General features: G+C 38.1%; 1 protein-coding gene across 1 annotated transcript in view; it reads left to right on the top strand.

Moving 5' to 3' along the window:
* ALMS1 (ALMS1 centrosome and basal body associated protein) overlaps positions 1–27,439 on the top strand; it is a 187,916-nt gene that overhangs the window by 59,678 nt on the left and 100,799 nt on the right. Inside the window, exons 8-9 of the mRNA XM_052649083.1 lie at positions 6,927–11,834; positions 12,858–12,991. Of these exons, the coding sequence (XP_052505043.1) occupies positions 6,927–11,834; positions 12,858–12,991 (5,042 nt within the window). The remainder of the gene's footprint in view (positions 1–6,926; positions 11,835–12,857; positions 12,992–27,439) is intronic.

Raw genomic sequence — 27,439 nt, 5'->3', positions numbered from 1 at the left:
CTGTTCACTCCCTGTATTTGCTATTCTTTTGATATATAATATACCTATATGTTACAAACCAAGGAGTACATTATTACATTGTCATAATTATTTATATAATTTTATGGCTTTTAAAAAAGCTTAGAGAGCACAAACATTTGTTTTTTAGGGCTTATTGCATTTGTATTTGAAGTTACCGTTTTTTATTTTTTATTTGTTCCTGTGGACTTGTTATCATCCAGTGTCATTTCTTGCTGTACTCTTTGTTCTCATGTACCTCCTTTTGTTATTGTCAAATATGTCACATTTCTGTGTGTTATAGCTCCAATAATACAATTAGATATGTTGTTTTATGTAAACGTTCTTTTAAAATTTGTTGGAAGAAAGGAAAATATGCAAGTATCCCGTTTTTTTCTAATTGCCTAATATAATTATCTTTACTAGCACTATTTGTTTTGTTATGTAAATTCGAATTACTGTTTGGTATCACTTGCTTTCAACCTGAAGAACTTCCTTTTGTATTTCTTGTAAGGTGGTCCTGCTACCAACAATTGCTCTCAGTTTGTATATATCTGGAAATATTTGTATATGTTTGGAAGAGTTTTGCTGGATTTTGAATTCTTAGTTGACAGATATTTTCTTTCAGTACTTTGAATATGTCTTTCCTCTGTATTCTACCTTTATTTATTGTTTCTGATGACCAATCAACTGTTAACTCTTATTAATGTTCCATTGTATGTGACTTGGTTTTTCTTACTGTTTTCAGAGTATCCTCTTTCAACATTTTGATTATGATGTGTCTGTTTATCTTACATTGAGTTCACTTGGATTGTTAGATATATAGGATGTTTTTCATCAAATTTGGAAAGTTTTCAAACATTATTTCCTTTGAGTATTTTTTTTTTCCTCTTTTCTGCCTCAGATAATCCCCCATTATACATGTGTCAGCGTACTTAATCTTGTTTAATAGCTCTCTGAGCCTTTGTTCATATTCATTTATTCTTTTGGGGGGCTGTCCTTCATCCTGCATAGTCTCTGTTATCATCACATTCACTGATTCTTCTGTATGTCCCTGTTTACCGTTGAGCCTCTAGGAAGTTTTTCATTTCAGTAATACTTTTCAGCCCCAAATGGAAGTTGAACTTCCATTTGGTTCATTTATAATAAGTACTATAACCTTACTTTATATTTATGAGACATTGCCATTACCTTCTTTTAGTTTTTAAGCATGATTTTCTTTTCTTCTTTGAGCACATTTATAATAACTGCTTTGAAATCTTTGCTGGCCAAATCCAACATGTGGGTCTCCTTAAAGGCAGTTTCTATTGGTTACTTATTTTTTTTCTATGAATAGTTCACTTTTTCTTTGTATGTCTCAATGTTTTTATAAACTGGACATTTTAGATAATATATTGTTGTAGCCCTGGATACTAATTGCTTCTCTGGTGCTGAAAATATTTGTTATTGTTTTGCTTGTCTGATTATTAAAATTTTTCTTAAAAAACGTATTTATTTATTTTTGGCTGTGCTGGGTTTTTGTGGGTGCATGTGGGCTTGTCTCTAGTTGTGGTGTACAGGCTTCTCATTGCAGTGGCTTCCTTCTCTAGCTGCGGCGCACTGCCTCTGGGACATGTGGGCTCAGTAGTTGTAATGCAAGGGCTCAGTACTTGTGGAGACTGGGCTCAGTTGCCATGTGACATGTGGAATCTTCCCAGACTAGGGATTCAACCTGTGTCCCCTGAATTGGCAGGCGGATTCTTAACAACTGGACCACCAGGGAAGTCCTGTCTAGTAATTTAAGTAAATCTAATGTTTCTCCTGCAGTATGGATCTTCCGAATTCACTGGAAACCAGAGGCTTTGGTATGTGTAGAGCCTCCCTTACTGTGATCTCCATCCATTCTCCCCTCCTCTGCCTATGGTTTTAACTCAGTTCTCTTTTACTGTCTCCTGTTTTCATCTTCTTGTTCAGTTCCGTTCAGTTGCTCAGTTGTGTCCGTCTCTTGGTGACCCCATGCTCTGCAGCATGCCAGGCTTCCCTGTCCCTCACCAACTCCTGGAGCTTGCTCAAACTCACGTCCATCCAGTCGATGATGCCATCCAACCATCTCATCCTCTGTCATCCTTTTCTCCTCCTGCCTTCACTTTTTCCCAGCATCAGGGTCTTTTCCAATGAGTCAGTACTTCCCATCAGGTGGCCAAACTGTTGGAGCTTCAGCTTCAGTATCAGTCCTTCCAGTGAATATTCAGGACTGATTTCCTTTAGGATTGACTGGTTTGATCTTGCAGTCCAAGGGACTCTCAAGAGTCTTCTCCAATGCCACAGTTCAAAAGCATCAGTTCTTCGGCCCTTAGCTTTTTTTATGGTCCAGCTCTCACATCCATACATGACTACTGGAAAAACCATAGCTTTGACTAGACAGACTTTTGTCAGCAAAGTAATATCTCTGCTTTTTAATATGCTGTCTAGGCTGGTCATAGCTTTTCTTCCAAGGAGCAAGCGTCTTTTAATTTCATGGTTGCAGTCATTATCTGCAGTGATTTTGGAGCCCCCCAAAATAAAGTCTGCCACTGTTTCCAGTGTTTCCCCAACTATTTTCCATGGAGTGATGGGACTGGATCTTAGTTTTTTGAACATTGAATTTTAAGCCAGCTTTTTCACTCGCCTCTTTCATCAAGAGGCTCTTTAGTTCTTTGCTTTCTGCCAAAGGGTTGTGTCATCTGTATATCTGAAATTATTGTTATTTCTCCCAGCAGTCTTGATTCCAGCTTGTGCTTCATCCAGCCCAGCATTTCACATGATGTACTCTGCATATAAGTTAAATAAGCAGCGTGACAATATACGTACTTGTTGTACTCCTTTCCCAATTTTGGACCAGTCTGTTGTTCCATGTCTGATTCTAACTGTTGCTTCTTGACCTGCACACAGATTTCTTAGGAGGCAGGTAAGGTGGTCTGGTATTCCCATCTCTTGAAGAATTTCTCCCAGTTTGTTGTGATCCACACAGTCAAAGGCTTTGGTGTAGTCAATAAAGTAGAAATAGATGTTTTTCTGGAACTTTCTTGCTTTTTTGATGATCCAGCAGATGTTGGCAATTTGATCTCTGGTTCCTCTGCCTTTTCTAAAACCAGGTTGAACATCTGGAAGTTCTTCGTTCAAGTACTATTGAAGCCTGGCTTAGACAATTTCAGGCATTAATTTGCTAGCGTGTGAGATGAGTGTGATTGTGTGGTAGTTTGAACATTCTTTGGCATTGCCTTTTTTTGGGGTTGGAATGAAAACTGACCTTTTCCAGTCCTGTGGCTTCTGCTGAGTTTTCCAAATTTGCTGGCATATTGAGTGCAGCGATTTGAAATAGCTCAACTGGAATTCCATCACCTCCACTAGCTTTGTTTGTAATGATAATTCCTAAAGGCACACTTGACTTTCAGGAAGTCCCGAAGTACAGATTGTCTTTCCATTTCTTTGGGTCTTCCATTACTTTCAACTGTGTCTTATTTATAGTTTTCAGCATACAGATCTTTCACCTCCTTGGTTAAATTTATTCCTAGGTATTTTATTCTTTTTGATGCAATTGTAAGTGTGATTGTTTTCTTAATTTTGTTTTCTGATCATTCATATTTACTGCATAGAAATGTAACTTTTTTTGTATAGTGATTTTGTATCTCACAACTTTATTGAATTCATTTTTTTTGTTGTCGGAGTCTTTAGGGTTTTCTATATATAGCATCATGTTACCTGCAGTAGAGACAGCTTTTCTTCTTTTCTGACTTGGATACCTTTTATTTCTTTTTCTTGCCTAATTACTCCACTAGGACTTCCGAAACTAAGCTGAGTAAAAGTGATGAGAATGAGCATCCTTGTCTTCTTCCCAATGTTAGAGGAAAAGTATTTAGCTTTTCACCCTTGAATGTGATCTTTTATAACCTTTATGTTGAGGTGCATTCCTTGTATATCCCTTTTGTTGAGAATTCTTATTATAAGTGGGTAGTAAATCTTGTCAAATGCTTTTTCTGTGTATATTGAGATCATATAATTTATCCTTTATTTTGTTAACAAAGTGTATTTCACTGATTGATTTGTTAATGTTCCCTGGAATAATTTCCACTTGATTATGGTATAGCACCCCTTTCATGTATTGTTGAATTTGGTTTGCTCATATTTTGTGGAGGATTTTTAGGTCTAAATTTATCAAGTCTTCAATTTAGATCTAAATTTATCAGGCCTGTAATTTTCTTTTTATGTAATGTCCTGGTCTGATTTTGGTATTAGGGTAATGATGGCTTAGTGAAGTGAGTTTGGAAGTGTTCTCTCTTCTACTTTTTAGAAAAATTTGAAAAGTGTTGGTTTTAATTCTCTGAATGTTTCATAGAATTCAGTTCTATAAATTCTGGACCTGGACTTTTATTTGTTGGGATACTTTTGAGTACTGATTCAATCTCCTTACTAGTCTGTTCAGATTTCTTGTTTCATGATTGAGACTTGGTAGATTGTATTGATATGTTTCTAGAAATTTATCCATTTCTTCTCGGTTGTCAAATTTGTTAGTCCATAATTGTTCCTAGCAGTCTCTTATCCTTATTATTTCTGTGCTATTATTTGTAACATCTTTTTCATTTCTTAGTTTATTTGTGTCCCTTTTTTCTCTTCGGAATCTAGCTGAAGGACTGCCAGTTTATCTTTTTAAAGAACAAGTCCTTAGTTTCATTGACCTTTTACACTGTCTTTTTAGTCTCTATTTTGTTTATTTCCAGACTGATCTTTGCTATTTCCTTCCTTTCTAACTTGGAGCTTCATTTTTCTCTTTCTAGTTCTTTGAGTTGTAAAGTTCAGATGTTTATTTGCTGTTTTTCTTGTTTCTTGATGTAGTTATTTGTTGCTATAACCTTCTCTCTGAACTTTTTGCTGTATCCTCTTAAGTTTTAGTATGGCATATTTCCATTTTCATTTGTCTGCAGGTATGTATTTTTTAATTCCTTTTTGATTTTTTTCTTTGACCCATTGGTTGTTCATTTTGTCAGTCTGTGTTGATTTATTAATTTTCTAGCTGTTTTTTTTTCCTCACAAAGATTTCTGTAACCCATATTCCTTCTCAAGTTACTGTGTAGCTTATATTTGTTTTTAGTTTTCTTGAAGAGTTATTGCTTGGTACTTTAGTTCTTTGCAATCATTAGTCATTAACTCAACCTGTTTCATCATATATTCAGCTACTTTTTTTTGTTTTAAAACTCATTAATGGTTTTAGAATGGCAATTCGTTTTAGTGAAAGGAGTTCAGAATTAAGAGTTAGAATTAAAGGGTTAAAGGGCCTGTTTTTGTCAATTAAGGTACAACTATTCAAAATGTAGTCTGAGGGTCAATAGTATTGTGCATTATCAGGGAGCTTGTTAGAAATGCAGGATTTCAGCTTTCATCCCAGACCCACTTAGTCAGAATCTGCAAGTTAACAAGATCTTCTCAATGAAAAGCACTGTTGCTTCATCATCTTTGAAACTTACTTTCCCTCTGTGTAAGGTATAGATCATGTTTGCTGTATATATTAATCATCTATCACCATCTGTCATACCAAGTTTTAATAATTTATTGTCTGCTTTCTTTTGGTAGAATGTAAAGTCTGAGGCAGAATTGGAATGCAAGCTTTGTTTACTGCTCTATTTCCTATATCTAGAACAGTGGCTAGAACAGAGTAAACATTCATTTTTTTGAATCACCAAGTGAATGTCAAAGTTTGTTACTTTTATTGCAGTTATTTATTTTTCACCGTTACTCAGAACTACTTTCATTTAGAATTACTGTGTTAGATAATACAGTATCAGAATTTGCCTGTAATGCAGGAGACCCCAGTTTGATTCCTGGGTCTGAAGATCTCCTGGAGAAGGGATAGGCTACCCACTCCAGCAATGTTGGGCTTCCCTGGTGACTTAGACGGGAAGGAATCCACCTGCAATGCCAGAGACCTGGGTTTGATCCCTGGGTTGGGAAGACTTCCTGGAGGAGAGCATGGCAACCCACTCCAGTATTCTTGCCTGGAGAATCCCCTTACAGAGGAGCCTGGTGGGCTACAGTCCCTGGGGTCACAAAGAGTCAGACGTGACTAAATGACTAAGCACAGCACATTAGATAATACAGATATAGCATGTTTCCATTGTTGCAGAAAGGTCTTTTAGATGGTACTGCTTAACCTTTTATTCCTTCCACTCATCCTGAATCTGTTTCTGCAGTATTGATCAGATCAGTCAACAATTCCCCATGTCATATAGAATTAATTTCAAACTTTTTAGTGTAACCTTTAGAGTCTTTAGAGTTTCATGTAGTTAGAAATACATATTTTATTCACAGTGTGTTTATTAGGAGAATCATTTAAATCCATTGCATGTATAGCCTCCATCTGGGCTATATTGCTCTGCCCTCATATGACTTAGGTGAAAGGGAATTTTTGAAAATAAGTTGATTTTCCTTTACTATCCCATGGAATAAAGTATTTTGTCTTTGATTGAGAAGTCTTTTTTCTTCTGACAACATACATGACACAGTAACAGGCTAACTTATTAGCTTATAAATAGCATGAAATCAGATGCCATAGTAGATACGATTTGTTCATCATAATGAAAATTCTTTAAAATCTAAATTTTAAGCTCCACATAATATTTCATAAAATATATATGCTGCTATTTTTAAAAAATTACTATCATTGAATATTTATTTCCACATTAGTTTGTTGTTATAAATCACTTTGTAATTTACATCTTTATCTGTAAATCTTTATTTCTTCTGATGGTGAGTTATTGCTTTTGGAGTCCTTTCTGGTAGTGTAAAGGCCAGTAGAAGAAAAGCTTGCCTGATTTCTTTTAATGCATAAAAGGAATACATTTTAATTCTATATATGTAAGTGTGTGTGTGTATTTATTTATAATATTAAAAATATTAACAAATCCTTTTTTCTTTAGGGGATACTTCTAAAGGAGGCACAGCTGAAATTCCTCAGTCCACCTTTAAACCAGGCATCACTACCTTTCTTGAAGATTCAGACACTGTATCTCCTTTATCCTTGTCCCCTGAGGACTTTCCTCAATTGGCTGGAAGGTCTCCTCAAGTGAAGAATATTGGTGGATATACTGATACTCTCAACCAGCAGACTTTAGTGGACAGTCGCCTAACTGAAGAGACTTTGAAAATTTCAGCTATTCCTGGCCTAGCTGACCAGAAGACTGGAATAGCAGCAGTGTCCTCTAGTTCGTACTCACAAAGAGAGAAGCCAAATATCTTCTACCCACAAGCCTTGCCAGACAGTCATCTAACTGAAGAGGCTCTAAAAGCTGGAGCTGTTCCTGGACTTGGTGACCAGAAGACAGGTCTATCTACAGTTCCTCCAAGTTCCTACTCGCTTGGAGAGAAGCACAGTATTTTCTACCCACAGGCATTGCCAGACAGTCATCAAACTGAAGAGTCTCTGAATGTTTCAGTTCTTCCTGGACTAGCTGATCAAAAGACTGGAAAACCAATAGTACCTGCTAGTTCTTACTCAGTTGGAGAGGAGCCTGGTATTTTCTACCATCAAGTCTTACCAGACAGTCAGCTACCTGAAGAAGCTCTGAAAGTTTTGGCTTCTTCTAGACCGGTTGATCAAAAGAGTGGATTGCCTACTCTATCCTCTACTGACTCATATGGAGAGAAGCCTCATATTTTCTATCAACAGACATTGCCAGATAGTCATCCAACTGAGCAGACTCTGAAAGTTTCAGCTGCTCCTGGATTGGCTGAGCAGAAGACTGGGGTTCCTACTGTAACCTCTCCTTCTTACTCAAATAAAGAGAAGCCCAGTATTTTCTACCAACCAGAATTGCCAAACAGACGTCTAATTCAGGAGGCTCATCAAGTTTCAGCTGCTCCTGGATTGGTTGAGCAGAAGGCTGGGATATCGATAGTACCCTCTACTTCCTATTCACAGAGAGAGAAGCCTAATGTTGTGTACCAACAAGAGTTGCCAGACAGTCATCTAATTCAAGAAGTTCAGCAAGTTTCAGCTGCTCCTGGATTGGCTGAGCAGAAGACTGGGATTCCTACAATACCCTCTGCTTCCTATTCACATAGAGAGAAGCCCAGTATTGTGTATCAGCAAGAATTGTCAGACAGTCAACTAATTGAACAGTCTCAGAAAGTTTCGTCTGTTCCTGGACTGGCTGAGCAGAAGACTGGGATTCCTACAGTACCCTCTACTTCCTATTCACATAGAGAGAAGTCCAGTATTTTCTACCAACAAGAGTTGCCAGACAGTCATCTAATTCAAGAGGTTCAGCAAGTTTCAACTGCTGCTGGACCCCTTGAGCAGAAGACTGGGATTCCTACTGTGCCTTCTACTTCCTATTCACATAGAGAGAAACCTCATATTTTCTACCAGCAAGAGTTGCCAGAGAGTCATGTAACTGAACAGGCTCAGAAAGTTTCATCTGTTCCTGGATTGGCTGAGCAGAAGATTGGGATATCAACAGTAGCCTCTGCTTCCTATTCACATAGAGAGAAGCCCAGTATTTTGTACCAGCAAGAGTTGCCAGACGTTCATGTAATTCACGAAGTTCCAGAAGTTTCATCTGTTCCTGGATTGGCTGAGCAGAAGGCTAGGATTCCTGTCATACCCTCTACTTCTTACTCACATAGAGAGAAACCCGGTATTTTGTACCCACAAGAATTGCCAGACAGTCATCTAACTGAACAAGTTCAGAAAGCTTCAGCTGCTCCTGGACCTGCTGAGCAGAAGATCAGGATTCCTATAATAACTTCTGCTTCTTATTTACATAGAGAGAAGCCCGTTATTTTCTACCAACAGGATTTGCCAGACAGTCATGTAACTAAAGAGGCTCAGAAAGTTCCAGCTGTTTCTGGACTAGCTCACCAGAAGAGTGGAATACCGATAGTGCCCCCTGCTTTCTACTCACATGGAGGGAAGACCAGTCTTTTCTATCAGCAGGAGTTGCCAGACAGTCATCTAAGTGATCAGACTCAGAAAATTTCAGCTATTCCTGGACCAGTAGACCAGAACACTGGCATACAGACAGCACCCTCTACTTCCTACTCATACAGGGAGAAGCCCATTACTTTTTACCAGCAGGAGTTGCCAGGCAGGCTTCTAACTGAAGAGGTTCTAAAAGTTTCGGCTCTTCCTAGAACAACTGACCAGAACACTGGGATAATAACAGGGTCCTCTCGGTCTTACTTATTTGGAGAGAAGCCAAGTGGTCTTTTCTATCAGCAGGTGTTACCAGATGGTAGTCTAACTGAAGAAGCTCTGAAAGTTTCACCTGCATCGAGGCCAAGTGACCAGAAGACTGGGGTCCTCTTACTGCCTGCTAGTTCCTACTCACATAGAGAGAAGCCTGGTATTTTCTACCCGCAGGCCTCACCCAGCAGTCACTTATCTGAAGAGACTCTGAAAGATTCAGCTGTTCTTGGACCAGCTGACCAGAAGGCTGGGACATCAGAACCTTCTGGTTCCTATTCACATAGAGAGGAATCCAGTATTTTCTACCAACAGGAGTTGCCAGATAGCCATATAACTGGAGAGGCTCTGAAAATTTCAGGTGTTTCTGGAACAGGTGACCAGAAAACTGGGATACCTATAGTAACCTCTCCTTCCTACTCACAGAAAGAGAAGCCCATTGTTTTCTACCAGCAGATCTCACCAGATTCATACCTTACTGAAGAGGCTCTGAATGTTTCAAATACTCCTTCACGGGCTGACCAGAAGACTGGGATACCCATAGTAACCTCTCCTTCCTTCCCATATAACGAAAAACCCATTATTTTCTACCAGCAGGCCTTGCCTGACAGTCAACTGACTTTGGAGGCTCTGAAGGTTTCAGATGTTCCTGGACCATCTGACCAGAAGACTGGGATACCTACAGTACCACCTAGTTCCTATTCATATAGAGAGAAGCCTGTCATTTCTTACCAGCAAGAGTCACCAGATCTTACTCAGGTGGCTTTGAAAGTTTTTGAGGTTCCTGGACCAGCTGATCAGAAGATTGGGATACCACCAGTAACCTCTACTTCTTACTCACATGGAGAAAAGCCCATCATTTCTTACCAGCAAGAGTTGCCAGATGCTAATGAAAATGCTTTAAAAGGTTTAGGGGTTCCTAGACAAGCAGACCAGACCATTGGTGTGCGAATTGTGCCCCCTGCTTCCTATTCACATAGAGAGAGTCCCATCTTTTCTTACCAGCAGGAGTTACCAGATCTTACTGAGGAAGCTTTGAAAGTTTTTGCTCTTCCTGGACCAGCTGATCAGAATGCTGAGATACCAATAGGACCTTCTAGTTCTTACTCACATAAAGAGAAACTCAAGATTTTACCAGACAGTCAAAAGACTGAGTTACCATTAACCCCCTCTGGTTCCTACTCACATAGAGAGAAGCCCAAGACTTCAACTGTAATTGGGCCAGCTGACCAGAAGGCTCCATTATTGACAGGTTTCCCTGATTCTTATCCTCAGAGAGTAAAGCCTAGTATTTTCTTGCAACAGCAGTTGGCAGATAGACATCAAAGTGGAGATATTCTGAAGATTTCACCTGTTGCTGAGCCAACTGATGTGAATTCTCGGATACCAATACCTCTTTCTAGTTCCCATTCACACAGAGAGAAATCTAGTATTTTCTACCCACAGGAACTGCCAGATAAACATCTAAGGGAAGATTCACTGAAGGTTTCATCAGTTCCTGGACCAGCTGACAAAAAAACTGTGTTACCAGTGGTTCCTCCTAGTTCCTTTTCACATAGAGAGAAACCAGCTATATTGTACCATCAGGATTTCCCAGAAAGACATCTAGCTGAAGATAACCTGAAGTTCTCAAGCAGTCTTGGGCAAGCTGATCAGATGAATGGGTTATCAACAGGTACCCCTGGTACTTACTCACATAGTGAGAAGCACAAACTTGTTTCACATCATGTTCAAAGGCTAACAGATAATTTGGATTCTTCTCACACCAGTGTTATCTCAAATAATATGCCTTTAAATTCTCAGGCTGATGGTAGAGTTGTAATAAATAAGCCAGAATCTTCTGGTTTTGAAGATGTTGGCTCTGAGGAAATGCGGGATACAGAAAACAGTTCCAAAACTCTTAAAGAGATTCAGACACTTTTAATGGAAGCAGAAAATATAGCACTAAGACGATACAATTTTCCTGCTCCCCTTGTCCCTTTCAGAGATGTTAGTGATATTTCATTTATACAATCTAAGAAGATGGTTTGCTTCAAAGAACCCCTCACAACTGATGAATCTAATGGTGATTTGTCTCAGAGACAGTCATTCACAGAAGAAAGCCCAAGCAACAAGTGTATACAGAAGGATATTAGCACACAGACGAATCTGAAATGCCAGAGAGGCATTGAAAATTGGGAGTTTATTAGTTCAACTACAGTTAGAAGTCCTTTACAGGAAGCAGAAGGCAAAGCCAGAGTGGCATTTGATGAAACCCTTAAACAATATAGGGCAGCCAGATCTGTAATGAGATCTGAACCTAAAGAGTATAGTAGAACCATTGGGAATAAGATTGTTATCCCTATGATGACTATCATTAAAAGTGATTCAAGTAGTGATGCAAGTTCTTGCTCATGGGACAGTAATTCCTTGGAGTCAGTTTCTGATGTGCTTCTAAATTTCTTTCCATGTTCTTCACCCAAGACAAGCATGACAGATAGCAGAGAGGAAGAGGGGGTGTTAGAGAGTGATGGTGGTCGAAGCAGTGTAGATTCACTGGCTGCACATGTGAAAAACCTTCTGAAATGTGAATCCTCATTGAACCATGCTAAACAGATACTCAAAAATGCAGAGGAAGAGGAATCTCGGGTACGAGCACGAGGTAGGAAAAGATAATTTGTTATAAAGGCAGGTCAAACTCAAACATAGTTTAATAATTGGCTTTAAGTTAAATATTTGACGCTCTAGATAATTTTCTTGTAGAACTGTTCTTGTACAACTGTTAAAATGATTGCATTATCTACTGGCATCCCAGAATAAACTCATTTAACCAATAATGAAGTCACAGTATTAATAGTGCTAGTTTGAGGTCTTAAGGAACTGTAAGTTCTGGTGTCTGAAGAAAAGTAAGAAAATTTGGGTTTCCAAACTCCTAAAGCTTGAATGTTTTCCTAATCTTTTCATTGTACTGTCCTCATTGTGGAGGCAATAAAATACTCATTAGAAGAACTTATGTATATTTTCTATCCCCTTCTCTAATAAGATTCTTAAAGCAGATCTTAGATAGACATTAGGAAAAACTGAATGAAAGTATTTAACACTAAAACTTGGATTAGAGTTAAATTCCATTAATCTCTAAATTGTAGAATTCCATTAAAAAAGAAAAAAAAATCTTTAGAGATAACATGGCAAATAAATATATTTTGGAAGGCAACTTTTAAGCAATTCAGGCCTACCTGGAAATCTCTTGAGGTCAGCTTCCTATACCATTCTTTTGATCATTTGTGCTTATTTTGATTCTCCAGAAACTCCCAGTTGTTAATATTTTAAGATATTAACATCTGTGGAAGTGGCAAAGACTGTAGCAGGAGCTAATAGGGGAGACAAAGGGACTCTTTTGATTGGCAGGAAGATTAAGATGAAATTGGCTAAATACTATATTTCAAGTGGCCTCATTGGAGAAGTGTCTGTAGAATATGTTTTTATTTGTTTTTAAATCTGACTTTTCAGTGAAATTATCTCTCTCAAGAACTTCGAATAGTTTATTATAAAATGGAGAGCACATACTGTTTACTAAGCACTGTGGTAGGCATTAAATTGGCTATATTGATGATGATCTCTGCTCTTGTAATCTCTGATAGTTTTGCACTGTATTATCTCGAATGCTTTTATCTTTTCTCTCCAGCCTGGAATCTGAAGTTTAATATGGCTCATGAATATGGCTACTCCATTTCAGAATTAAATGAAGATGACAGGAGGAAAGTAGAAGAGATCAAAGCAAAGTTGTTTGGTCAAGGGAGAACAACTGACTTGTCCAAGGTATACAAGAAATCTAAAAATTAAGAGACAAAATGTGACAGAAAGGGTGTGTAATTTGAATCTCTTACCTGGGCATTGATGACTCCTGCTGAGTCACTGATAGTCTTTGGCTAAAGGGTTGGGGGTCTTAAGTCTTCAAAAGTTAAGATTTAAGAATTTGATTCTACAGATTTTGTCTACTATTATGAATAGTAATGGGACATATCTCTCTTACAGGGTTATGCTATGACTTACATGAGATAATGCCTATAAAATGCTGGGGTGTGTGATATCTAGGTAGTACTCAATAATTGACAACTGTTACTATTTTAACTTTTAATTTTATATTGAAGTATAGCCAGTTAACAATGTTGTTTATATGTATCCATTCTCCCCCAAATCCCTCCCATCCAGGCTGCCACATAAGATTGAGCAGAGTTCCCTGTGCTATACAGTAGGACCTGTTGGTTATCTATTTTAAATCCATAACTGCTATTGTGTAAAAATTGATATAGCTATCAGATATGTACACTTAATGACTTAATTCATACAGTGTCTTAGAAAATTGTCAGTGATATAGCATAATTATTTGGCTTATCAGTTTTGGAAAGGTTATCAGTTTTTGAAACTGAATTAGATTGGATTTTAGTTTTACATAGCTCATCAGTTTTGAAAAGGTTATCAGTTTTTATAGTATAAATTAGATTGGATTTTAATTTTACATGTTGATATATTCCCTCTATGTTGTACATTTCATCCCCATGACTCATTTATTTTGTACATCTTAGCCTTCCTCACCTATTTTGCTCTTCCCTCCTGTCTGCCTCCCTTCTGGCAACCACTTGTTTGCTCTGTCCATGAGACTGTTTCTGTTTTATTACGTCTGTCTGTTTATGTTTTAGATTCCCCATGTAATTGAAATCATACAGTATTAGTCTATCTTTGACTTATTTTACTTACTGTAGTACCCTCTAAGTCCATCCATATTGTTTAAAATGGCAAGATTTCATTCTTTTTTATGGTATATTAACCATGTAGTATATATGTATGTACATACTTAGATTACTTCCATATCTTGACTGTTAGAAATAATGATGAAATGGATATAGGGGTGCATATGTCTTTTTGAATTAGTGTTTCATTTTCTTTGGAAAAATACACAGAAGTTAATTGATGAATCATGTGATGGTTATATTTTTCATTTTCTGAGGAACCTCCATACTGTCTTCCATAGTGGCTGCACCAATTTACATTCTCAACAACAGTGCGCAAGTGTTCCTTTTTCTTCATATCCTCCTCAACACGTCTTACATGTTGTCCTTTTTGTAACCATTCTAACAAGTATGAGTTGATATTTTAGTGACTTTTTAAAATTTACATTTCCAATGATTAGTGATGTTGAGCATTGTTTTGTGTGTCTGTTAGCCGTCTATGTGTCTTTTTTTTTTTTTTAAAACGAAAATGTCATTCATAACCTTTGCCCATTTTTTCACTGGGTTGTCTGAATTTTTTATTTGAGTTGTATGAATTCTTTGTATATGTTGGGTATTAATGCCTTGTTAGATACATTCATTGTTTGCAGATATCTTCTATTCATTTGGCTGCCTTTTTTGTTTCATTGGTAGTTCTCTTTGCTGTGTGGTAGCTTTTTAGTTTGATGTAGTCCATTTGGTTATCTTTGCTTTTGTTTCCCTTCAGTTCAGTTCAGTCGCTCAGTCGTGTCCAACTCTTTGTTACCCCATGAATCACAGCACGCCAGGCCTCCCTGTCCATTACCAACTCCCGGAGTTCACTCAAACTCACATCCATTGAGTCGGTGATGCCATCCAGCTATCCCATCCTCTGTTGTCCCCTTCTTCTCCTGCCCCCAATTCCTCCCAGTATCAGGGGCTTTTCCAATGAGTCAGCTCTTGGCATGAGGTGGAGTATTGGAGTTTCAGCTTTAGCATCAGTCCTTCCAAAGAACACCCAGGGCTGATCTCCTTTAGAATGGACTGGTTAGATCTCCTTGCAGTCCAAGGGACTCTCAAGAGTCTTCTCCAACACCACAGTTCAAAAGCATCAATTCTTCGGCACTCAGCTTTCTTCACAGTCCAACTCTGATTGTACCTTTCTAGGAATTTGTCTATTTCTTCCAGGTTGTCCATTTTATTTGTATACAGTCGCTGGTAAAAGTCTCTCATGATCCTTTGTATATCTGTGGTGTCATTTGTAACTTATCCTTTTTCATCTCTAATTTTATTGATTGGAGTCCTCTCTGTTTTTTAATTGATGAGTCTAGTAAAGGTTAATCGATTTTGTTTATCTTTTCAAAGAACTAGCTTTTAGCTTCATGTATCTTTGCTGTTGTTTCCTTTGTCTCCATTTCATTTATTTCTGCTCTGATCTCTATGATTTCTTTCCTGCTACTAATTTTATGTTTTTTTCTTCTTTCTCTAGTTGTTTCAGGTGTGAGGTTAGGTTATTTCAGATTTTTTGTTTTTTTAAGATAATACTGTATTGCTATAAAGTTCCCTTTTAAAACTCCTTTTGCTGCATTGCACAGATTTTGGGTTGCAGTGCTTTCATTTTCACTTGTCTCTAGGTATTTTTTGAGTTCCTCTTTTTAAAAAAGTCATGTATTTTGATGGACTGGGTCTTTGTTGCTGAGCGCAGGCCTTCACTAGTTGCAGCGAGCGAGGGCCACTCTTCATTGCAGTGTGATGGCTTCTCGTCGCAGAGCAGTAGTTGCAGCACGTGGGCTCAGTGGTTCCCGCTTGTGGGCTCTAGAGTGCAGACTCACTAATTGTGGCTCACGGGCTTAGTTGCTGTGCAGCATGTGGTATCTTCCTGGACCAGAGATCAAACCCATGTCCCTTGCATTGGCAGACAGATTCATAACAACTGGACTACCAGGGATGCCATTGAGTTCCTCTTTGATTTCTTCAGTGATCCATTGGCTGCTTATTAGCAAGTTGTTTAGTCTCCACCTGTTTGTGTTGTTTTATAATTTTTTTTTCTTGTAGTTTATTTTTAATCTCAGTTTTGGTTGGAAAAGATGCTTGATATAACTTCAGTCCTCCTAAACTTACCCATGACTCCCTTTGTGGCGCAGATCGTGATTGTTACTGGGGCTATTCTGTGTGGACATAGAGGAATGTTTATTCTGCTTCTTTTGGATGGAATGCAAATTATCAATTAAATCCATCCGATTTCGTGTATCATTTAAGGCTTGTGTTTCCTTCTTGATTTCTCTCTGGATGGTTTGTGCATTGATGAAAGTGGAGTGTTACAAAGTCTCCCACTATTGTTGTGTTACTATTGATTTCTCCCTGTATGGCTGTTAGTATTTGCAATACATATTGAGGTGCTGCTGTGTTGGATGCATATATATTTATAATGGTTATATCTTAATTCTTGCAGTGGTCCCTTGATGATTATGTAGTGACCTTTGTTTTAGTAGTCCTTGTTTTAAAGTCTGTTTTGTCTGATAAGACCATTGCAACTCTACCCTTCTTTAGATTTCCATTAGCCTGGAATACATTTTTCCTTCCTCTCACTTTCAGTGTGTACATATCCCTACGTCTGAAGTGAGGTCTCTTTTTTTAAAAAAAAAAAAAAGTTTATTTTTGGCTGTGCTGGGCCTTTGTTACTGCACACAGACTTTGTCTAGTTGTAGAGAGTGGGGGCCACTCTCATTGGAGAGCATAGGCTTCAGTAGTTGTGGCACACTGGCTTAGTTGCTCCTTGGCATGTGGGATGTTCCTGGATGAGGGGTTGAACCTGTGTCCCCTACATTGGCAGGTGAATTCTTATCTAATGTGCCAGCAAGGAAGTCCCTGAAGTGCGTTTCTTATAGACAACTTTTCAGTTCAGTTCAGTTCAGTCACTCAGTCATGTCCAACTCTTTGTGACCCCATGAATCACAGCACGCCAGGCCTCCCTGTCCATCACCAACTCCCAGAGTTCACTCAAATTCATGTCCGTCGAGTCGATGATGCCATCCAGCCATCTCATCCTCTGTCGTCCCCTTCTTCTCCTACCCCCAATCCCTCCCAGCATCAGGGTCTTTTCCATTGAGTCAACTCTTCGCATGAGGTGGCCAAAGTATTGGAGTTTCAGCTTTAGCATCATTCCTTCCAATGAACACCCAGGACTGATCCCCTTTAGGATGGTCTGTTTGGACCTCCTTGCAGTCCAAGGGACTCTCAAGAGTCTTCTTCAACACCACAGTTCAAAAGCATCAATTGTTCGGCGCTCATCTTTCTTCACAGTCCAACTCTCACATCTATACATAACTAGTGGAAAAACCATAGCCTTGACTAGACAGACCTTTGTTGGCAAAGTAATGTCTCTGCTTTTGAATATGGTATCTAAATATTGGTCATAATTTTCCTTCCAAGGAGTAAGCGTCTTTTAATTTCATGGCTGCAATCACCATCTGCAGTGATTTTGGAGCCCCCAAAAATAAAGTCTGACACTGTTTCCACTGTTTCCCCATCTATTTCCCATGAAGTGATGGGACTGGATGCCATGATCTTCGTTTTCTGAATGTTGAGCTTTAAGCCAACTTTTCACTCTCCTCTTTCACTTTCGTCAAGAGGCTTTTTAGTTCCTCTTCACTTTCTGCTATAATGGTGGTGTTATCTGCGTATCTGAGGTTATTGCTATTTCTCCCGGCAATCTTGATTCCAGCTTGTGCTTCTTCCAGCCCAGCGTTTCTCATGATGTACTGTGCATAGAAGTTAAATAAACAGGCTGACAACATACAGCCTTGATGTACTCCTTTTCCTATTTGGAACCAGTCTGTTGTTCCATGTCCAGTTCTAACTGTTGCTTCCTGACCTGCATACAGGTTTCTCAAGAGGCAGGTCAGGTGGTCTGGTATTCCCATCTCTTTCAGAATTTTCCACAGTTTGTTGTGGTCCACACAGTCAAAGGCTTTGGGATAGTCAATAAAGCAGAAATAGATGTTTTTCTGGAACTCTTCTTGCTTTTTCCATGATCCAGCGGACGTTGGCAATTTGATCTCTGGTTCCTCTGCCTTTTCTAAAACCAGCTTGAACATCAGGAAGTTCACGGTTCACGTATTGCTGAAGCCTGGCTTGGAGAATTTTGAGCATTACTTTACTAGCGTGTGAGATGAGTGCAATTGTGCGGTAGTTTGAGCATTCTTTGGCATTGCCTTTCTTTGGGGTTGGAATGAAAACTGATCTTTTCCAGTCCTGTGGCCACTGCTGAGTTTTCCAAATTTGCTGGCATATTGAGTGCAGCGATTTGAAGTAGCTCAACTGGAATTCCATCACCTCCACTAGCTTTGTTCATAGTGATGCTTCCTAAGGCCCACTTGACTTCACATTCCAGATTGTCTGGCTCTAGGTGAGTGAACACACCTTCGTGATTATCTGGGTCATGAAGCTCTTTATAGGGGTCTTATTTTTGTATCTGTTCAGGCAGTCTGTGTCTTTTGGTTGAAGCATTTAATCCATTTACATTTGATATATTTATTGGTATATATATATTCCTGTTGCCATTTTGTTAAGTGTTTTGGGTTTGTTTTTGGAGGTCATTTTTCTCCCCTTCCTCTTTTGTTCCTGTCTCTTGTTTGAGCACCGTCTTTAGTGTTATGCTTGGATTGCTCTTTCTTTTCTGTGTATGTATCTGTTGTAGTTTTTGTCTTTGCTGTTCACCATAAGGTTTTGGTATAGCTGTCTGTGTGATGTACAGGGTTGTTTTAAGTTTCTGGTCTTTCCCCTGCTAGAGAAGTTCCTTTAGCACTTGTTGCAAAGCTAGTCTGGTGGTGTTGAATTCTCTTAGCTTTTGCTTCTCTGTAAAGCTTTTGATTTCTCCATCAAGTCTGTGTGATAGCCTCACTGAGTAGAGCATTCTTAGTTGCAAGTTCTTCCTTTTCATCACTTTAAATATATTGTGCCACTTTGATCAGTTAAATGTATATATTGAATTTAATATATATTAAACTCTGGCCTGCAGAGTGTCAGCTGATAATGGTAATTCTCTTGTATATGTTGTTATTCCCTTGTTGCTTTAAGCATTTTTTCTCTGTCTTTTCAGCTGTTGTCTCTTCAAATATCTTCTCAGCACCTTTCTCTTCTCCTTCTGGGACTCCTATAAATGAACATTGGTGCATTTAATGTTATCCCAGAGGTCCCTTTGACTGCCTTCATTTCTTTTCATTTTTTCTTTATTCTTCTCTGAGGAGTGATTTCCACTGTTCTGTCATCCAGGTCACATGTCCGTTTTTCTGCTTCACACTCTCTGCTGTTGATTCCTTATAGTGTATTTTTATTTCGGTTATTGTATTGTTCATCTCTGTTTGTTCTTCAGTTTTTCTGGTCTTTGTTAAACATTTCTTGCATCTTCTCAATCTTTGCGTCCATTGTTTTCCTGAAATCTTGGATGATCTGCACTATCATTCTGAATTCTTTTTCTGGTAGGCTGGCCGTTTCCACTTAGTTGTTTTTCTGAGCTATCATCCTGTTCCTTCATCTGGGACAAATTCCTCTGCCTTCTCTTTTTTACTAAGTTTTTATTGTTGCAGTTTGTGTTCTATAGGCTGCAGGATTGTAGTTTTTACTTGTGCTATCTGCCCTCTGGTGGATGCCTGTCATGATTTTAGTTGAGCATCTATGTGATTACATTTTCTCTCATTTCTTAGCATATATGTTATAGGAAAAACGTATAAAAAATTTTTTTTGTAATTGTCCTAGAATTTGTAAAATATATTTGTACCCAGTTCAGGTATACTTTCAAATAACACTACAGCATTTCACGGGTAGTATGAGTACTTTCCAATAACAGAACAGCCCCAATGCTTTTGTTTTATTTCTTTTAACATTGCTACCATTTTTCCTCCCATCTCCAAAAGAATTTTAAAGTTTAGTTAATTGTTTACAGTAGTATATAATGAAGTTCAGTTCAGTTGCTGAGTCATGTCTGACTCAGATATTATGAAGACAAAAAATAAATAGGCAGTTGACTGGATTCAGCCCACAGCAGACCATGCATAGTTTGAGCTACAGTGTAGTAGAGTATAGTATCTCATAGATATACCTTCATTTACTTGTTTTCTTATTTCTGGGCATTTATTTTTTAATTTATTAGAAAAAATTTTTGGAATTCTAGTTAACTTAGAATATTGTGTTAATTTGAGGTGTACTGCAAAATAATTCATATATCTTCATTATACGTTCCCATTATGGAATCTTTTTCAGACTCTTTCCTGTTATAGGTTATTATAAGATACTGAATATAATTCCCTGTACTCTGCAGTAAACCCTTGTTTTTTATGTACTTTCTATATAGTGATGTGTTAATCTCATACTCTTATTTTATCCCTCCTCTCCTCCTTTCCCCTTTGGTAACTGTAAGCTTGTTTTCTATGTCTTTGAGTCTGTTTCTGTTTTGTATGTTCATTTCTATTATTTCTTAGATTTAACATGTAAGTTGTACCATATGATATTTGTCTTTCTCGTCTGACTTACTTCACTTAGTATGGTAGTCTTTAGGTTTATTCATATTGCTGAAAAGGACAATATTTCATTCTTTTTGGTGGTCAAGTAATATTCCTGTGTGTGTGTGTGCTTGCCACATCTTTATCCATTCATCTGTCTGTGGACACTTAGGTTGCTTCCATGTATTGTAAATAGTGCTGCTATGAAAATTGAGGTTTATATGTCTTTTTGAATTAGAGTTTTCATCTTTCTGGACATATACCTAAGTGAGAGGTTGTTGGATCATATGGTAACTCTGTTTTTAAAGGAAAGTCCTTGCTGTTTTCCATAGTGGCCACACCAATTTAAATTCTCACTACCAGTGTAGAAGGGTTCCCTTTTCTGTCCATCTTCTACAATATTTATTGTTCATAAAATTTTTGGTGATGGCCATTCTGACTGTTGTGAGGTCATTGTAGTTTTGATTTGCATTTCTCTAATTAGGATGTTGAGTATATTTTCATATGTCTCTGGCCATATATATGTCTTTGTAGAAATGTCTGTTTAGGTCTTCTCCTAGTTTTTTTGATTGGTTTGTTTTTTTGATACTGATTTTTATTACCTGTATGTTTTAGAAATGCAGATATTTTCTCTCAGTCCATAGGTTGTTTTCATTTTGGTTATTGTCTCTTTGCTGTGGAAAAGCTTATAAATTTGATTAGGCCCTATTTGTTTAAATTTGCTTTTATTTCTTTTGTCTCCCAAGCCTGATCTAAGAAAATGTTGCTATGTTTTTGTTTTTGTTTTCAGGGAGTGTTCTCTTCCAGAAGTTAAGCCTGTAAGTTATTTTGGGTTTATTTTTGGTGTGATAGACTGTTCTGACTTTATTGATTAACATGAGCCTGTCCCTCTTTCCCAACACTACTTGCTGAAAATACTGTCTTTTCTCCATTGTAGCTTTTAACTTCCTCTTTTGAAGGCTAATTGAGTGTAGGTTTCTGGGTTTATTTCTGGGCGCTCTATTCTGTTCTGTTGATCTGTATGTCTGGTTTTGTCCCAGTACCCCACTTGTTTGATTTCTGATGCTTATTTTCTTTGATTCAGTTTGGAATAGGATTCCGTTTTTACTTTCTCTCTCTAGCATTTCATAGTAAGTGTGAAATAATGCAGCAGATTTGTGTGTATAAATCTTATGTTCTGCTGACTTGCTGAGTTCATTTATTAGTTCTAGTAGTCTTTTTGTGGAATCTTTAGGGTATTCTATATAGACTATCATGTCATCTGCATCTAATGACAATTTTACCTCTTACTTTTCAATTTGGAAACCTTTTATTTCTTTTTCTTGTCTGATTGCTATATCTAGGATTTCTAATACTGTGTTGAATAGAAGTGGTAAGAGTAGGCATCCTTGTTTTGTTCCAGAATTTAGCAAGAAAGCTTTCAGGTTTTCACTGTTGACCGTTATGCTGACTGTGGGTTTGTCATAAGTGGCTTTTATTATGTTGATGTATGTTCCTTTTATACTCACTTTGGTGAAAGTGTTTATCATAAATGGATGTTGAATTTTTTGTATTTTTTTTTCAATTTTTGAGTTTTTTGCTAAACCTTCTGTTTAGCATGAGGTTTTGGTCTTTTGTTGATATGGTATATCACATTGATTGATTTGCATGTGTTGAACTATCCTTGTGACCCTGGTATTAATCCAACTTGGTCATGATGTATGATCCTTTTTATGCTGTTGAATTTGGTTTGCTGATACTTTGTTGAGGATTTTTACATCTATATTTATAAAAGATATTGGCCTATATTTTTCTTTTTTGGTAGTGTGTTTGTTTCGTTTTGATATTAGGGTGATGGTGGTAGTTTCATAGAATGATTTCGGGAGTCTTCCTTCCCCTTTAATCTTTTGGAAGAATTTCAGTAGTGTAGGTTTAAGTTCTTTTCTTCTTTGTTGTTTGGTAGAATTCCCCAGTGAGATCATTCGTTCCTTACTTTTGTTTGTAGGGAATTTTTTTTGTTTTCCCAGTTAAAGATTGTACTTCACTTCTAGTGACTGTTCTGTTCAGATTATCTGTTTTTTCTTAATTCAGTTTTGGCAGGCTCTATATCCAGTTACTTGTCCATTTCTTCTAGGTTTTCCATCTTGTTGTCTTAAAGTATTATAGTTGTTCATAGTATATTTTTTTTATTTTTGTATTTCTGTGATGCTTTCCCCCCCATCTTTTATTTTTCATTTTATTTTGTCCTCTTTTGTTCTTGGTGAGCCTTTCTAGAGGTTTTTTGATTTTATCATTTGAAAAACCCAGCTGTTGATTTTATTGATTTTTTTTTTTACTCTTTATTTTTTTCCTCTCTGATCTTTATTGTTTCCTTCCTTTGATGACTTTAGGTTTTGACTGTTCTTTTTCTGGTTTCTGTATTGGTTTCTCTGAGATTTTCCTTGTTTCTGAATGGGGCCGGCATTGCTGTAAACACCCCTCTTCAGACTGCTTTCGCTGCGTCCCGTAGATTTCATGTAGTTATACTTTGCTGTCATTTGCCTCAAGGTGTTTTTTATTTCCTTTTTGATTTCATTGTGGACTCAATTAAAGATTTTTTGCAGCCTATTGTTTAGGCTCTGTGTAGTAGTTTTTATCCTATGTTTTTCTTTCTGTGGTTGATTTTTAGTTTCATGCCATTGTGGTTTAAAAAGATGCAGAAGAAATTTGTTGAGTAAGCTATTGAGACCAATTAAGGATGAGGAAAAGAAGTTGTGTTATTATTTTTTTAAATCCTTTACTTGTTTCCTCTTTGACGATCTTACTATTTTTATGTAGATCTCAGTTTCTGAACTATATTTCTCTTCTTGAGTACTTCTGTTAAGTTATTATATGGCAATCCTACAGGTAACAGATTCCCTTGATTTTTGTTTTTCTGAGAATGTGTTTCTTTATCAATTTGAAGGATAATTTCATAGGGAGAGTTTACAATTCTTGCTGGTGCAGTTTTTCTCTTAACATTTTTAATATTTCAGTCTATTGTCTTGTTTACATGGTTTTGTGGGAAAGTTGGAAGTAATTCTCTGCTTCTCTTTAGATTTTTCTCTCTCTGGCTTCTTTCAGGATTTTTCCTTTTTCTTCGATTTTCTGTACTTTGAAAATGTTACATTATGCTTAGGCATAGTGATTTTTTTCTTCACATTTACTCTGCCTGATGTTCTTTGAACTTCATGAATCTGCAGTTTGGTGTCTGACATTAATTTAGGAGAAATTCTTAGTCATTGTTGCTTCAGTGGTTTTCTCCTGTCCTTTTCTTTGTCCAGCATTTCACTCTCATCTGTTAAACGCTTTGTAGTTTTCCTAAGGTTCTTTGAGATTCTGTCCTCCTTTTCCTGCTCAGTCTGTGTTCTCCTTGTTTTGTATTTTCAGAGGTTTTTGTTGAGATATCCTTTTTTAAAAAATTATTTATTTTAATTGGAGGATTGTTACTTTCCAATATTGTGATGGTTTTTGCCATACATCAACATGAGTTAGCCACAGATGCACATGTGTCCCCCCATCCAAACCCTCTCCCACCTCCCTCCCCACCCCGTATCCCTGGGTTATCCCAGAGCACTGGCTTTTAGTGCCCTGCTTCACGCATCGAACTTCACTGGTCATGTTCTACATATGGTAATATATATGTTTCAGTGTGAAGTCTCAGGTTTCTTGTCTTGAATCCTGTGCAATCTAATAATTCCATCAAAGGCATTTTTCATTTCTGCTACAGTGTTTTTGATCTCTAGCAACTGTTTTTTATTCTTTTCTTCAGATTTTTCATCTTTCTGCTTATATTATCCCTTTATTCTTGATGAATGTTTTCCACTTTATTCATTAGAGTGTTTAGCATATTAATCATAGTTGTTTTAAGTTTCTGATCTCATAATCTCAGCATCTTTGCCATATCTGGGTTTGATACTTGCTCTCTCTATGTAATTTTCTTTTGCTTTGTAAATATGTTCTTTTGTGGGGCGTATAACTTCTATATTAAATTAAGAATACTCACATTATAACTGGATGAATTAGTAGGCAAAAGCCATTCACATGGGGTTGACATACAGCTCTGTTAGCACCTGAGCTTTCACTTTGAGGAAGTGTAAACACTCGGTCATTTTGATTGAAGAAACAATGGCACAACACTCTATGACAATGTAAAGTCACGTTTATTTTTACAGATCGCAGAAAGGGGGATGGGGTGTCCAGTAGCCTAGGAAAGGCAGTCCTCTGTCCCAGGTCACAAGTGAGCAGAAGAGCATATATTAGTTGAAAAGCGTTTTGGGGGAGATTTTGCTACCTTTTTGTGAATTCACCTCTACGTGGCTATTTTGAAAGGAGCTGTGAGGAAAAGGAAGCAGGAACTTGTCACAGGAGTCCTAAGCTCAGGTCCTTATCTGTCCAGGCTCTGGGTGTGAGCAGGGTTGTCATACTGTAAAATGCTTATGTAGCAACTCAGGATAGCTGTTTTCTCATCACAATTGACCCTGTGATGCCTAGGCATTAGTCTTAGGGAAAATCATGGGCACTGTCTAGATGGTGGAGATATTAAAAGCTGCTGGCAGGATTTTGGTCACCCAGCACATGAAACATCTAAGCAAAGAAAAATGCCACTCAGCAATATAAATAGACAAATGGTGGTTTGAAATCCTGTCTGTAACCATCTCCTCCCATTTTGGGGGTTCAGCCCAGAAAATAAAGCTCATGGATAAGATTAAGGTAGGTATTTGATTTAAAACTTGGGTGGGATTATGAAATACTTGTACCTGTTGGGATATCATTTGTAAATGTCTAAGTTTGTCCAGAATTATTAATATACATGCAACAAGAGGTACCCTTTGCAGGTTCCCGTTCCTTGGCCAATAGTAACCTAAAGCTAAATGGTTGTCTGAAACCATCTACACTAAAGAATTGTTCTGTTACTGCATTAAGGCTGGGCTTTGGTGTAACAGCCCAGTATTTTTAGACAGGGGAGTTGAAAGTTTGGTGTTTGCCTTAATAATTTAATTTAATAATTTATTGTTGCTTGCCTGTTGTGGTAGTGCCTAACTCAGTTCCCATGAAGGATAGTAGCAGACCTATTCCCAACATAATGGGGATGAGTTTTTGACATGAGGTGGTTTAAAAAGAGACATTTGGGGGATCCTATCCAGTGATTTATAAGGATAGTCCCAGGGAGACTTAACTATCTTGGTGTGAACAGACAGGACTTAGCAGGGAGCTGGCAAGGAGGCAGATACATTGGTGGCTGAAGAAGGGAGAAGTGCATATATGAGGAACCATGTATATATGTTTGCTCCTGGGTACTAAGCCCACAGTGGACACCAACTGTTATACTGGGTATATCCAAATAAGTTGGGGTTCCCCTGAGGAGGCTGAACCGTGAGACTCAAGACCATGGGAATTGTGGTCTTTGGGGTGAGAGGTATAGATCGTATTCAACCATGTGGTGTCACAGGTGGAGTGTGTTAGTGCATGGACAGACATGGTGGATTATAAAGTGCATGTGGGGCTCCTGCTTTTTGCATACTGTATTGCAAAGTGCTGCATGGGAACAGTTGATCACCATAGAGAGGAGCTGGGTAAGCCATGGAGATGCATGAGATGGTTTCCATTGGGAAAATGGGGGCAGGGTCAAGAAATTAGCTAAGTAGGCCAATGACTCAGGAAAGAAGCCTTTGTTGAGTTTGATAATATGTTCAGCAATTACAGCAGCTCAGGAAAAAAAAAAAGCACTGGTTTCTGCCCATTGTATAAAAATATTAAGACTGTGGGAGGACTTGAATGAGAAGATTATGGAACACTGAGTGGTTCCACAACCAGTGGGAAAAGATTCCCTTGTGTTGTGTAGGGAGATGGCTATAGTTCTGGAGAGTGTGTATGTAGGGGAGTGATGGGGAGTCCTATGGTGATTGTAGCATCTATACCCAGGGATGAGTCCTTTCAACAGAATTCAATTTACTAGCCCTCAATTAGGTCACATAATGTGGATCAATCTAATAATGTGTGGTGAGGGTAAGCAATTATATGAAGCATTTAATCAGACATTTAAAAGGTTTAGAGATTTGACATACACCTTAACCTATCAAAATTTAAAGGTGTAGTGGAGAGCAGCCTGCAGTCAAAGTGCCACCTCAGATCTCAGCAGCAAGTGTAGTTAGCAAGGAGAACTTAGGGTAACTCTACAAAATGCCCCGAAAATGGGTCATCAGCTGGGAATTTAGATAACTAGGCATTCAGTTTGGCAACCAAGTTCTGGGAAGTGCTTGCCATCATCAGCTGCCCTGCTTTCCTGGGTGTCCCCTCTTCCATAGTGGAAAATTGTGGAGGCCATATTCATGATGAAGTTGTGTCCCGTGCTGTCATCTGCTGAGACATCGTCATCTCAGATGATCATGTTTTGGGCCCAACCCTTCTTGGGCTGACTTCCGACATATGCCATCCCTCCATCCTGGGGTTCAGTTGTGAGTGAGTGCTGTGGTCTTCCAGTAACTTTCTCATGTTGTCTCCTGGGGTTGTGGAGAAAGCCCCATGACTCAGATGGCATGAAAGTCACAGAATAGGGACAACAATAGCAGGCATATACACTTTATAGTTTTGTGCTTGCCCTCTGAGTGCCCCATGTGATAATTGGTTGTTGGGCTGTTGTGGGTCAGTATCTCATCGGTGGCTTCCTCCAAAGTGAGATAGGGCCAGGTGTGATTGTATCACCATGATGTCATCTTCTGATGTTGCTGGTGTCAACCTGAGTGCCTCTTCTCCCCTTTTAGATTTTCACCCACACCATCCTTTCACTGGATCCAGGGTTAATTATTTTTACTTCCTAGTGGGAGGTATGGTTAGGAGAAATGAACTGTCCACTGAAGGCACTCACTGTACATTGAAATCTCAGTTGAAATATGCATATCAAGTTACTTGGTTAAGTGTAGTCCAGCAGCCTCCTAGTGGGTCTGTGTTCCTCCAATGGGCCAGGACTCTCTCTGACCAAGGGGTTTTATAGCTAAAGTGCCCATCAGGTCCCAGGTGAG

The sequence above is a fragment of the Budorcas taxicolor genome, chromosome 11, assembly GCF_023091745.1.
Source record: "Budorcas taxicolor isolate Tak-1 chromosome 11, Takin1.1, whole genome shotgun sequence".
Classification (NCBI taxonomy): domain Eukaryota; kingdom Metazoa; phylum Chordata; class Mammalia; order Artiodactyla; family Bovidae; genus Budorcas; species Budorcas taxicolor.
This window is presented reverse-complemented; position numbering and strand designations above follow the sequence as displayed.